A 14,233-nucleotide genomic window follows, 5' to 3' on the forward strand; every position below is an offset into this window, starting at 1 on the left:
TCTCTCTCACTGTCCACTCTGCCTGTCAAAAAAAAATTTTTTTTTCTGGAAGTGATAAAGAAGGCAGCATATCAAAACTTATGGGATATAGCCAAAGAAGTGTTAAGAGGGAAATTTACATCAATTGGTGCCTACATCATGAAATTGGAATGACATCAAATAAATGAGGTATCAAAGCATTTCAAGGCCCTATAAAAACAACAATAAAACCCAAATTAGTAGGAGGAAAGAATTAACTTAGAGAAGAAACAAACAAAATTGAATCTCCCCCCAAATAAAAAGATTAGTGAAACAAAGAGCTGGTTTTTTGAAATAAAAGAAATAAAGAAACAAAATTGATATACCATTGATCCAATTAACCAAAAAAACGAGGGAGAAGACCCAAATAAATAGAATCAGAGATGAAAAAGGAAATGGAACAGATACCACAAAAATAAAAAAAAATCATAAGGAATTACTACAAAGAGCTATATAACAAAAAAATCAGAAAATCTAGAAGAAATGGATAGATTCCTGGACACATGCAATCTACCAAAACTGAGAAATGAAGACACAGAAAACCTAAACAGTCTAATAATCAAGACAGATATTGAATCAGTAATAAAGACCCTCACAACAAAGAAAAGCCCAGGCCTGGATGGCTTCACTGAATTCTACCAGACATTTAAAGAACCAATTGCACTTCTTCTCAAGCTATTCAAAACAATCGAAAGGGAGGGAATATTCCTAAACTCCTTCTATGAAGCCAGGATCACCTTCTTTAATAAACCAGGAAAAGATACAACAAAAAGAACTACAGACCAACATCCCTGATGAACATAGATGCAAAATCCTCAACAGGATACTAGTTCATTGAACCCGAAAACAAATCAGAAAGATCACTCACCCACATGACGAGGGATTTTTATCCTTGGTATGCAGTGATGGTTCAACACTCACATATCAATCAATGTGATACATTACACTAACAAACTAAGGAACAAATTCCATATGATTATCTCAATAGATGCAGATAAAGTATTTAGTAAAATACAACATCCTTTCCTGATGAAAACCTTAAGCAAATTGGGTATAGAAAAAGCATTGTTCAACACTCAAGGCAATATATGACCACCCCAAAGCTAGCATCTCACTGAATGGTTAAAGGTTGGAATCATTCCCACTAACATTCAGAATGAGACAAGGATACCACTCTCACTATTGCTGTTCAATATAGCCCTGCAAATTTAAGCAGAGCCATTAGGCAAGGAAAAGTAATCAAAGGGATGCAAATTAGAAAGGAGGAAGTCAAGTTATCTCTGTTTGCATATGACATGATTCTATATATGGGAGACCAAAAGGCTTCACTAAGAGACTACTGGAACTCATAAAATAGTTTGGTAAAATGGCAGGATATAAAATTAACACACAAAAATTAATAGCCTTTGTATATACAATGCCATGGCTGAGAAAGACCTTCTCAGATCAATCTAATTCACAATAGCTACAAAAATTAAATACTTCAGAATAAGTTTAACCAAGGATGTCAATGATCTCTATGATGAAAATTTCAATACATTAAAGAAATAAAAGAAATAAAAAATGTAAAAATCTTCCATGCTCATGGAGTGGAAGAATTAATATAATCAAAATATCCATACTTCTGAAAGCAATTTGCAGATTCAATGTGATCCCAATCAAAATACCAAGGACATTCTTCTCACATATAGAAAAAATAATGCTAAATACACATGGGAAAAAGAGACCCTAAATCTGGACATCTGGGTTGATTACAAATCTTAGCTATTGTGAATCAAGCTGCAATAACATGGGGGTACAAATAACTCTTTCAAATGCTGATTTCATTTCCTTTGTAGATTCCCAGGAGTTAGATGGCTGGTTCGTGTGGTTGATCTATTTTCAGATTTCTGAGAAATCCCCAGACTGTCTTCCACAATGGCTATACTAATGTACATTCCCACCAACAGTGTATTAGGGTACTTTTCTCTCTGCATCCCCAACAGCATTTATTTTTTTCTTGATATCTGTAGGATAGCCATTCTAAATGATGTGAGGTAAAACCTCACTGTTATTTTAACTTACATTTCCCTGATGGTTAGGGATCATGAGCAATTTTTCATGTGTTTATTTGCCATTTGCATTTCTTCTCTTGAAGAATGCCTTTTCAATTCCTTTGCCCATTTCTTTACTGGATTGTGTCCTTTGTTGTTGTTGAGTTTCTTGAGCTCTTTATAGATTCTGGATATTAATCCTTTATCTGCAAATATTTTCTCCCATTGTTAGTTTTCTTTTCACTTTGTTGAGTGTTCCCTCTGCTGTGCAGTAGCTTCTCAGCTTGATATAATCCCATTTGTCTTTTTCTTCTTTGATTGTCTGTACTTCTGGGTTATTTTCTAAGAAGTCTTTGCCCATGCCAATGTCTTGCAGAGCTTACCCAAAGTTCGCCTCTAATAATTTGATGATATCAAGTAATAGATTTATATACTTGATCCATTTTGTGTTGATTTTTGTGTAAGTGTAAGGTAGGGGTCTTGTTTCATACTTCTGCATGTAGAGATCCAATTTTCCCAGCACCATTTGTTAAAGAGATTGCCTTTTCTCCAGGGATTGATTTTAGCTTTTTTTTTTTGTCTTCAAAGATTAGTTGGCTATAGATGCATCCATTGATTTGAGTTTCTATTCTGTTCCATTGGTCTACATGTCTATGTTTGTGCCAGTACCAGGCTGTTTTGATTATAACTGCCCTGCAATATATCATGAAATCTGAAATTGTGATGCCTCCAGCTTTGCTTTTGTTGTTTAAGATTGATTTTGATATTTGGGGGTCTCTTCTGTTTCCATATGAATTTAAGTATCATTTTTTTTAAATCTGAGAAAAATGTCATTGTTGTTTTTATTGGGATCACATTCAATCTATAAATTGCTTTCAGTATTATGAATATTTTTATATTAATTCTTCCAGTCCACAAACATGGAAGATTTTTCTGTTTTTTCAAGTGTTCTATTTATTCTATTTATTTTGTAATTTTTATTGTAGAGACATTTTACCTCATTGGTTAAATTTATTCTGAGGTATTTAAATATTGTTGTAGACATTGTGAGTGGGACTGATCTTACAAGTTCCTTCTCAACCATGGCATTGTCTTCATATATAAAAGGCTATTGATTTTTGTGAATTGATTTTATATCCTGCAACTTTACTAAACTCTCTTATGAGTTCCAATAATCTCTTAGTGGAGCCTTTTGGTTCCCCTATATGTAGAATCATATCATCTACAAGAAGGGATAATTTGACAATTTGTATCCCTTTGATTTCTTTTCCTTGCCGAATGGCCTTAGCTAAAACTTCTAGAACTATATTGAGTAACAATTGTGAAGGTGGGAACCCTTGTCTGGTTCTGGATTTTAGTGGAAATGCTTCCAACTTTTCCCCATTTAATATGATGCTGCCTGTGGGTTTGTCATATTTTGCCTTGATTACGTTGAAAAATTGTCATTTTATACCAAAGTTGCTGAAGTTTTTTCTTTAATCATAAAAGGATTTTGTATTTTATCGAATGCTTTTTCTGCACCTATTTATATATTCAAATGGTTTTTATTCTTCAATTTGTTAATGTGACTTACCACATTTAATGTTTTGCATGTGTTGAACCACTTCTGCATAAAAGGGATAAATCCCATTTGGTTCAGGTGAAGAATCTTTCTGATATGTTGCTGAGCTCAATTAACTAGTATTTTGTTGAGCATTTTTGCATCTATGTTCACCAGGGATATTGGTCTATAGTTCTCTTTCTTTGTTGCATCTTTTTCTAGTTTTGTAAATAACTAAAGTCAGAAATGCTTCTTTAAAAATTTAATTTTATGCATTTGAAAGGCACAGTTAGAAAGAGAAAAGGAGATACAGAGAGAGAGATCTTCCATCCCCTGGTTCACTCCTCAAATAGCTGCAACAGCAAGGGCTGGGCCAGACAGAAACCAGGAGCCAAGAACCAGGAGGTTTTCCTGGGTTTCCAATGTGGGTACAGGGACTCAAGGACTTAGGCCATCTTCCAGTGCTTTCCCAGGTGCATCCACAGGGAACTGGATTGCAAGTGGAGCAGCAGAGACTCTGACTAGAGCCCATATGGGATGCAGGCACAGCAGGCGGCAGTTTAACCCATTATGCCCCAACAGTGGTCCCACAAATACTTATTAAAGATAAAATAATAGAAAAATTTAGAAAGGGAGATCTTTAGATGTAATTGGCATTCAACTTTTTTCCAGAAATTTATAACTAATCAAGAGTTTTCTAAATTCTTTGAACACAGTTATTAGAACACTATAGCATTATTACCACTAAGCTTTTACTAGCTTTTTAATTCTGAATCTGAAATTTTATTGACAAAGAAATAGAACCCAGATGATTGACTCTACTTCATGCATATTAATTTCTAGTCTAGGCTCAGGCATTAGATTCATTTAAAAATTAATCTTTATAATGGCTTCTTACTAGAATTACCAAGGTTTGTTTTCATACTAAAATTCTGGTCTTTCTCATAACTAATTTCTATGCAGAAGTCATTGCTAGACTTGTAAAAAGATGAAGTGGGTCTCACAATTTAAACTGCTGACTTCAGCCACCAATGCACATTTTAATTCCAAGTAGAGAAATTATGCTTAAACATCTTTCTATCCTTGACAACTTGAAGAAATAGGTAACACATTGTCCTAAAGAAGAAAATTCTAGCTGAAACTATTTGGGAAGCAAAATGCATGTTAAAAGGAACTTTCTTAATTCAATTCATACATGAGGGTGCTTCCAAAAGTTTGTTGAAAATGGAAATGAAAAGATAAGTTTATTTTGGTATAAAAATTTTGAAACACATGAATACATGCATATTCATATGTAAAGTATACATTTTCACAAAATTACTTAAAATTGGCTAAAAACTGAATTAAATGTATCTTACCCAAAAATAAAAAGTTTGATTATTGACTCATATATTTAGGAAAGTCTATTAATATGTCAAGCCCTGTGACTGGGGGCTTAAACATAAAAATGAACAAACTGGCCCATGCCTTTGGGAAGCTCACAGTTTTGCAAAAATGCACATATGTAAACAAGTAATTCAATTTCAGGGAGATAAGAACTAACAGAGTCTCTTCTCATGGCAATTCCCTTCAAGGGTGGGAGAGGCAGAACAGACACAGGAAAAGATTAAAGGGCAGAGTGAAGGCAAAGTCCCTTTGATTGATAGAAATGCATCACTTGCTAATCTGATCCATGGTTAGGGATTGCCAGGGTTGTTTTACTGCTTCAGATCTGCTCTTTATGACTAGGTTGTAAGTTTCCTGAGGACAGGAACCATGTCTTAGGCTTTCCAGATGGCACAGAGCAGAGGGCTTGGACATCTAAGGGATTAATCCATTTATTTTGACATGAAGGCAAAATGCATTCCATTTTCATTATGCACAGATCAAGCTTAACTAGCTAAAGAAGATATGCCATGGTACCTTTCAAATTTCTGAAATGACCTGTGAATAATGATCCATCGTTTAGACTTTCAGTTTGGGACTAGACCCCAGGAGAATAATGAGGGAAGACATCCCTGAAGAGGGATCACATTTCTCAGGTCCCTTGATTAGTTATGGTGCAGGCATTCAGACAACCCAGAGTTGCTTTATAAACTTCTGTAAGACATGGTTAAAAAAAATCATTGCAGAATAAATGGGGTTTCTGGATTTTCCCCACCTGAACTCGATTCTTAACAGGCATAACTGTTTCAGAAATTAAGCAGTTAGTTACTGCCAAACGAAGTAAACATTTGGCCCCATGAAATATTGGATGGCAGCTTTATCTCTTAAAAACAAAGCCGTATGAAAACCATGGTTGCAATGTGTCTCCAAGCTCTGGTCTTATCAGCACACAGCGTGAACAGCTGGAGTTACAAACACCAGGACTATTATTAAATCACTGTGTGGGGAGGAAGAAAAAAAAGAAAAACCTTTTGTAGGCATCAGTATCTCTAAATAATGCAATTAAATATAACATGTTATTTTCCCTCCCTTTTGCTCTTCAGCCTCTATCTCTTCTTGTTGGCAGACAATGGATATATCCTTTCCTGCAACATACATCGGTCCCTACAATTCTGTTCCTCTATTTTCACTTTATTGTACCTTATTGCACATCTAATTGACAGAAAATAGGACTCAGTCATTCAGAATGCTGGCTGATTTTCAGTTTGTATTTGGATAGTCAGCAACCTGCCTCCAAAAGTCCTGACATCTTAGCAGCAATTGAATCACTTTAATCCTAATAGCCAAGCTACTTAACATTTCTCAGTAACAACTCAATGACTTCTTTCATGGATCAGAGAAAGTTTAATCTAGGAGCAACATTGACTAAAATCTGAATCTATGCAACATACATGAAAGATACAGCCATAAGATGGGGGATTCTCAAATTAGCTAGCACGCCGCATACGTGGAGAACGTGCTTAAGAATCCACTATGACGGGAAACATTTCATTCTCAAAATTTTTTTTTTCTCTTCTTCCTGTTATTGGTAGTTCTGAACGTTAGATATTTTTTCCCATGGGTCAAAAGGTACCTAAGTATATGATTGCGAGTGGAAAATAGGGGACAGAAATCAGGTATTGGCAGTTTTTCCATTTTCATTTGTGTGTGGATTTTTAATATAAATGCGGGGATGTAAAGCATTAATGCAAGTCAAAATGTTTCAGTGAACAAGTTTCAGCAGTTCAACTTTATAACAATTATAAATAAACCTGTTAAATTTTTCTGGAAAAAAAAAATTAGCACTCCATCATCTTATATACAAGAAACAAAGAGAATGCTGATTTTCATCAGAAGTAGTTTCTCTATGGTAGCTACATGCTGCTATATTTGTGTTAAAATAGCAAAGCCTTCAAGTGACACTATATTTTCACTTCTAGTAGCAGAAAATGCTGGATAACTAGAACTATTTCCTCCTTGGGCTGTCTTCCTATAACCATCCGGGTCCTTTTACCCTCAGTCCAGGTTGCTAACAATTGTGTTGCTTTTGACTAAATAGTTAATTTTGGCTTCTCAATGCAGACACACAAAAAACTTCTGTTCATCTTAAAATCATGAATCTACATAGTATGTGATACATAGAAATAATAATAATATAGTATGTTGAAATAACACTAGTTATTCAATACAAATTTGAAAGAAAGGAGTGGTAATTCTCTACTTTTTAAAAAAGATTTGTTTATTTGAATGGCAGAGGGAGAGGGAGAGAGAGAGAGGGAGAGAGAAAAAATAATTCTTCCATCACAAATTCATTTTTCAAATGGCTCCAACAGCCACGTCTGGGCCAGGATGAAGCCAGGAACCAGGAACTCCATCCTGTTCTCCCACATGGCTGGCAAGGGCCGAGGTACTTGGTCCATCTTCCACTGCTCTCTGGCACATTAGCAAGGAGCCGGACTGGCAATGGCGCAGCTGGGATTCAAACTGGCACTCTCCCATGGGATGCTGGTGTCACAAGCAGCAATTTAACCAGTTGTACCATAACGTTAGCCCCAATTCTCTACTTCTTAGTCTGTATCATTCTTCATATTCTAGAAACTGGTAGCTAGCCCCTAAAGCAGTGGTTCTTGATCTTTTGTTCTTTTCAAATTTGAAAAGTGATAGTATCTACTTCATGAAATAATCATGCATGCCTCCCATACAGTATAACCTTCAGAGAGTTAACAGACCTGCCAAAGCCCATCCATGGACTTCCAAATTAACAACCCCAGGTATTGCCAGCTTTTTAAAAAAAAAATTATGTATAGACATGGACAGACCAGCATTTTCATTATTTTGGTAATGCAAGACAAGTAACTGTTTAAAAGCTAACAATGTTGTTTACTATCTGGGAAGAACAGCAGTATCATAATGTTCAGGAATCCACTTTTTAATTTACTCACCCTACAGGATCAATTTGCCTTTGAGGTTAAATTGAAAACTATAAACAGTCATTAAAACACAAAACAACCATAGTAGTTAACCGGATATTAAGAAAAATATCACATCTGTTTTAGAGTTCTGTTCCATCCACAAATTTGGGAACATCAATTTCAAGGACCTGGTTTTATGGAGTGCCCTTAGGCCAAGAACACCAGGTTACAATCAGGAAAAGGAAGGTAAGACTTTCAATCAGCAGACTCTCACTGAGATATCCTGTCCCCAGGATCCCCTTTCTTTAATTCAAAATCACTCAGCAGAACTGAAGTTGCTATCGTCTTGAAAGATAAACAGCCATTACTATTTGCCTGTTAATAATTATAATATTCTGGTAACTGGGTAGATTTATGAAAAATGAAGAAAGGGATTTCTGTGCTATTTATCAGGTGGTGCCCTTTGTTATAAATAACGGAGATTTGGTGAATTCTCACCACATAGAGACTTTGAAGCGTGCAGAGAAACTGATTTCTCTAACTTAAGCTGGTTTTAAAACTTCAACATGTCTGAAAGTGCACATTAGGTAACCAATTTTTAGTGACACAATCACTCACAAAAGAAGTGAAATATTTCAAACTTTTGAAAAAAACCTGTATCTGGGCATCAACAAAAACTCTCCCCTCTATGGTAAGCTTAAGGAAGTGCAACTAAAAATAACGGTCAACTGTAGTTCTAAAGGTAATATTTCCACATAATCAAACATGGCAAATATTCACCTTTCAGATTCTTATGCTGTATGTTATAAGCAAATTTCATTCCTTAAGCATAATCCATTTGGGATCCTGCCAAAGTGAATTGCTTATGTGTGAACACTCTCTTTAAGAGATGGAAGTTTTGATTTGGGAAACCCCCCACTTGGATACTGGACTGAAATGCAATGAAACATTTTTTAAGCAATTATTTTTCATATCGGTTGCTATATGGCTACATTTTTATCATATATTCTCTGTATTCATCTTCACTCATCAAATCACAGGAATCAAGCACGGTATAGCTGAAGTTGTGAAGGAAATATCAAGTAGAATTAAGGAATCTGAGAGACGCAAAAGAATCTGAAGTCTCCGAGTCCGTACTCCGGGGCCTAAGTTCTTCTTACACAAAATTCCTACTGCTGTGTGCTCCACTGTAAGACTGGTGGCAGTTCTGTTCCCATGGATTCATTGAAAGACTGCTTTTCTTCTCTTTGAGCAAACAACAAAATTGACTAGGACTATATAGAGAGTACCACATAATCTATCATCTACACATGGGCATCTCTGAGAGGTAGTGGGGACACTGCTCATAATTATGCCAGAACAAGTAGTCTAAAGCAGGATTGCCCTAGGCAACCCTAATCACACTGTCACTCAAGAGATGACGTGGAGCTCGAAGATCATCCCCTGAGGTTCTCAGACCATTTTGTTAAGCTACACCCAATTTACTTCAGTCTAGAGCTGCACTGTCCAATAAAAACTGAATACAAACTACTGACATGCTTTTAAAATTTCCAGCAGTCATGTGAAAAAAAGGGGGGGGGATAAAAAGAAACAGGTGAATGTAATTTTAATATATTTTACTGAACCGAACATGCCAAACCTATTATCATTTCAACATGGAGTCAATATAAAAGTTATTAATGAGAACTTTTACATTAACTTGCTTCATGCTTCAGTCTTGAAAATTCAATGTGTATATCACATGTAAGCACATTTCAGTTCTGATCAGACATTTCAAATGCTCAATATCCACATGTGGCTAGCAGCTATCATACTTGACAGCATAGCTCTAAATAGTCCACAAGTATGTTGAAATATATGAATAAAGTTATAATACACACAGTCATTATTTTTCTTCTAGGTAAAACTAGACATATCTAAATATCTTACTTGCAAACTGTATCTTCTGGTTATACAGTAGGGCAGTTAAACTCTCTGTCTCGTGCCAGGGCTAAACTATCTGTCTCTTTCCAGAGCAGATAGATATTTACCTAGTAGCTTCTTTCTGGGGAACATAGAAAATGGTTGGGTGAGATTTTATTAAATGGCAGGCTGGTTAATTACTGATTCCTGTAGGACTTTTCCCAGAGTTTTATGTGTCTTGCAGTACTATGTCCAAAAGATATATGCTGAGTACCATTCATGTACTTGGCTCCTGGGCACTAATAAACAGAAAGATGGATGACACACAATGTCTAAACCTTGGAACATCAAGGAATAAAGTATTTATGAAGATGTTTATACAATGAAGCATGAAACTAAGATTTGCTGCTATTCCACAACAAGGCAAGGGCCAGAGTCTACTCTTTGATTCTCAGATCTGTATTTCAACATTCATAGAGAAAATAGTGGGTGAGGAGAGGAGGAATTACATGTTTCCTTTTTACTGTTAATATATTAGGATTCAACTCATATTTGGCAATTTGTGTAAGGACCAAGTACAAGGATTTTGGGTCCAGCATTTCTTCTTAGATTCAGACGTACACCTTTATTAGCAATAATGTATGCCCCTGCCTCACATGCCAACTTGGAAATCATAGATGGTATTTTCTTGTGAGACTATGAAATCTATCATAAAGATATGAACCCTCATTTCCTTTAGGGAAACCAATATTAACGTCACTTCATTGGGTCTAAGCACAGAGTGTAAGTGATAGAGACAGAAATAAGCAGTAGTGTATTTTTGCATGCCAATGTTGGTGACACATTAATCAACTACACTCTCATTTAAGGATAGACAGACATCGTAAAAGTCAGCACTGAGTGTGGTTCTTCCCTTTCATGCAATTCTTTTCTCACTTATAGAGTTTATCTCTTCCCCCAGTGCAAAACATTTAGGCTTAACATGGTCCCAATCAATGAGGATTTAAAAAAAAAAAACACATCATACCACATACTGGTTTTGTTTGTACACATCATTAAAGCAGAACACATACACCTGATTTTTATTAAACCAATGTTCCATTAAATGTATTTCCTTAAAAGGATACAGTTTTAAATAGGAGAGTGAGAAAACATTATATTTTAAAAACTTTTAAGATACTTGCTTTCTTAAGAAAAAATATCACAACATATTGCCACAAACATATTAGTAAATATCCAATGATTTGGCGTGGTGACTCCTATTTCATAGGTATGGGTCCTAATTCTTTTTTTTTTTTTTTTTTTTTTTTTTTTTTTTTTTTTTTGACAGGCAGAGTGGACAGTGAGAGAGAGAGAGAGACAGAGAGAAAGGTCTTCCTTTGCCGTTGGTTCACCCTCCAATGGCCGCCGCGGCCGGCGCGCTGCGGCCGGCGCAGCGCGCTGATCCGATGGCAGGAGCCAGGAGCCAGGTGCTTTTCCTGGTCTCCCATGGAGTGCAGGGCCCAAGCACCTGGGCCATCCTCCACTGCACTCCCTGGCCACAGCAGAGGGCTGGCCTGGAAGAGGGGCAACCGGGACAGAATCCGGCGCCCCGACCGGGACTAGAACCCGGTGTGCCGGCGCCGCTAGGCGGAGGATTAGCCTAGTGAGCCGCGGCGCCGGCCGGGTCCTAATTCTTTCTAAGAATATACCAAAGTAGGAGAAACTGTTGAACTCATTCAGCATCCTTACATGCCTATAAAATGTTGTCTTTTTCTTAAGCTGCTATAGATAGTGAGACTGAAAATGGGAGACACTAGCCTTTGCGAAGCCTTATAAATATGTTTGTGTCACTGAAGATCACCCATTGCAATGACATTTAGCCATTCATTAAAATCTAACCCTTAAGGCATTTGAACAGATGAAGTGATTACAGTTCTTCGAAGCAAGGGAGGATTTAGCAGAATGATCCCACTGTTCCAGATAGAAAGAGTGTATCTTCTCTTCACAAAATCATTCTCCACTTAACCTATTGCTGCAAGTATAGTAGTTATATAATTCTGTTCTTCAGTTTGAAAGCAGAGCTGTAGAAATCCCATACTAGTACCTCATGCCCCTGGCATTGGCAATCTCAAACTGCATTACCATACACATTGGTTTGGCTTGGCAAAACGTTATGTTAACATACCAAAAATAAATAAACACTATGTTTGACCATAACTAAGCACAGAGATGAGGGAAATGAAGCAGTATGGGTGTGCAGCTTAAAACATGGACTTTGGACCCAGGTCAGCAGGGTTCAATTCCAGGCTTTGTCACTTACTAGCCATTTGACCTTAAACAAATTACTAAACCTGCCTCTGCCTCAATTTCATTCTCAGTATAATGGAGATAAAAATGTGTACTTACCTTGATGTAGAAGTTTACAGGACTTAATGTAAGCTTTTAAACAGTGCTTGGCACACAATCAGTACGACATAAATAAAAGCTACCACTGTAACTATATACTACTAATAGCTCATATTACCTATTATAATGATTTGCTGTGCATCTTATCAAAAGATTTCTATCTAATTATCAACTTATTCAAGACTGCCAAGTCCTGGTTAGTCTAGGGCAAGGCACTTTGATCTTTCATTAAAAATGCAAAGGGCAGGACACCTACTGCAACAACAGGTTTCAGACTCTGGCCACCAGGGTGTGAAGCGCTTGGCTGGGCGTCAGCAGGTGGCCCCAGTGATGGGTCACTGCTCCTCCTCACCAGCAGTGGAGTGCCTGCGGGATAAAATAAGAGGCCAGAGGTCAAAGGAACACTGAGGGGAAGAGAGTGCAAACCACAATACACTTTAATTAAAAGTTTTACAACATGCTTTTATGTAAAAACATTCTATGGATACTTGTAAATTAATCCATTTAATGATCTTTTAACATCTGTTGATTCAAAGACACATGGGAAAAATTCTTTCAAATCTCATCTTTTCCTACTCACATTTTAAATCAAACAATTGTACCAATTAGGCAATGCAAAAGTTGATAGTGTGTGATCTAAATGCTGATCTAGAAAATGTATGTTAGTGTTAAAAAAGATGGATTATCCAGTAGACAATGAAGAGGTTCACACAGTCAGTGCAGTAGAGCTAGAAGTAGAGTTATTATTGCCATTGGTGCTTCCTAAATCTTCTGACTGATGGTATATACTGAAATCAATTATTTGCTGGGGTTATACCATTAATGTCTATTTAAATACAAAAAGAAAGAGGTTCCATTCTCTTCTATTTCTCCTAAAGTAGATAAAACTGATAAAGAAAATAAGTTAGTTCTTCCAAAAATACATCCTGATTTCTTTTTAATTTAATGAAAGATTCCACTATTAAATATTTGACTCCGTTATTAAATTCTGAAAAAAGATCTTGCTATGAGAAAGTTCAAATGAAATTCAGCCTTAGCAAAGCCAGCAGCCTAACTATCCTGACTGCAATTAGGACTAAAATAACTTGTTTCATACAAAATTGGCCACTATGGAGAAAAATCTCAAAGAAAATCTGCTTGTGGTTTAAAAATCACTCATATAAAAATTAACTTTTTTCTTTCTGTGCTTTTGGGAAAAAATGGAAAACAGCTGAAATGCAATTGCCCATTTATCAATACTCTGAAAATAATTCCCAGAGCCTCTCAAGCCATTTCAGTTAAAAACAACATTTTTATCCATGTTTTAAGTTATTTACAACCTTGATTTTTACATGTGCTTCAATTTTCTTATTCCAAAAATAAACTGCTAATATTTTTTATCCTTGTCCAGATAGAAGTTGTATTTTGAAAACACAGCTTCTTTCATAAAGAGAAATTAGTATGCTACTTAGGACACCGACACTCTGTAGAAGTCTGTGTTCATATTCCTTTATTTATTTTTTATTAATTAGCATACCATTTCAGTATTCCCCACTTGTTCCATCTATACCACAAAAATTTTATGAGCAATTGACATATCAATGAATTTACGGCTGGCAACTGTTCTCTAAATGAGATTTTTTTTTCTTTTTACAAAAACAAGAGTAGAAGCAAGGAAAAGTACCATAAAACTTCCAGTCTCCCACAAACATATTTTTTTCTTTCCCATGGGTGACCAGAAGAGTAAGCTCCTTTCACAAGAATCCCCTGAATTATCAGCAACATGAAATAAACAACTCAGTCTAAAGGCAGAATCCTTAGAAGCATCGCATTATCTTTAAAGTTGGAAAGAAGATGGACAAACTGTGAAACTCTGGTTTGTTTCCAAGCACTAAGCACGCGAGTACACTACAAATACTAATCTTGAGTTGAAGAAAACAAACCAAAAAGAAAGAAAATATCATCATCAAGAAAACAGTTGAAGGGGGCCAGCGCTGTGGCTCACTTGGTTAATCCTCTGCCTGCGGCTCCAGCATCCCATATGGGCGCCGGGTTCT

The 14,233-nt window shown here is 36.2% G+C and overlaps 1 protein-coding gene across 5 annotated transcripts in view; it reads right to left on the reverse strand.

The window, feature by feature from the left end:
* The window catches only part of PARD3B (par-3 family cell polarity regulator beta), a 1,145,366-nt gene that overhangs the window by 600,404 nt on the left and 530,729 nt on the right, over positions 1 to 14,233 (reverse strand). For all 5 annotated transcript variants that reach the window (XM_089330006.1, XM_089330005.1, XM_089330004.1 and 2 more), the window contains one exon: positions 12,454 to 12,563. Coding sequence is in view for 2 of the 5 variants with exons in the window: in XM_051849247.3 (XP_051705207.2) it covers positions 12,454 to 12,563 (110 nt within the window). In the remaining 3 variants the exon portion in view is untranslated. The remainder of the gene's footprint in view (positions 1 to 12,453; positions 12,564 to 14,233) is intronic.

Source organism: Oryctolagus cuniculus, chromosome 3 (assembly GCF_051225735.1).
Source record: "Oryctolagus cuniculus isolate XC-2025 breed Fujian yellow rabbit chromosome 3, ASM5122573v1, whole genome shotgun sequence".
In the NCBI taxonomy this organism is placed as follows: Eukaryota; Metazoa; Chordata; class Mammalia; order Lagomorpha; family Leporidae; genus Oryctolagus; species Oryctolagus cuniculus.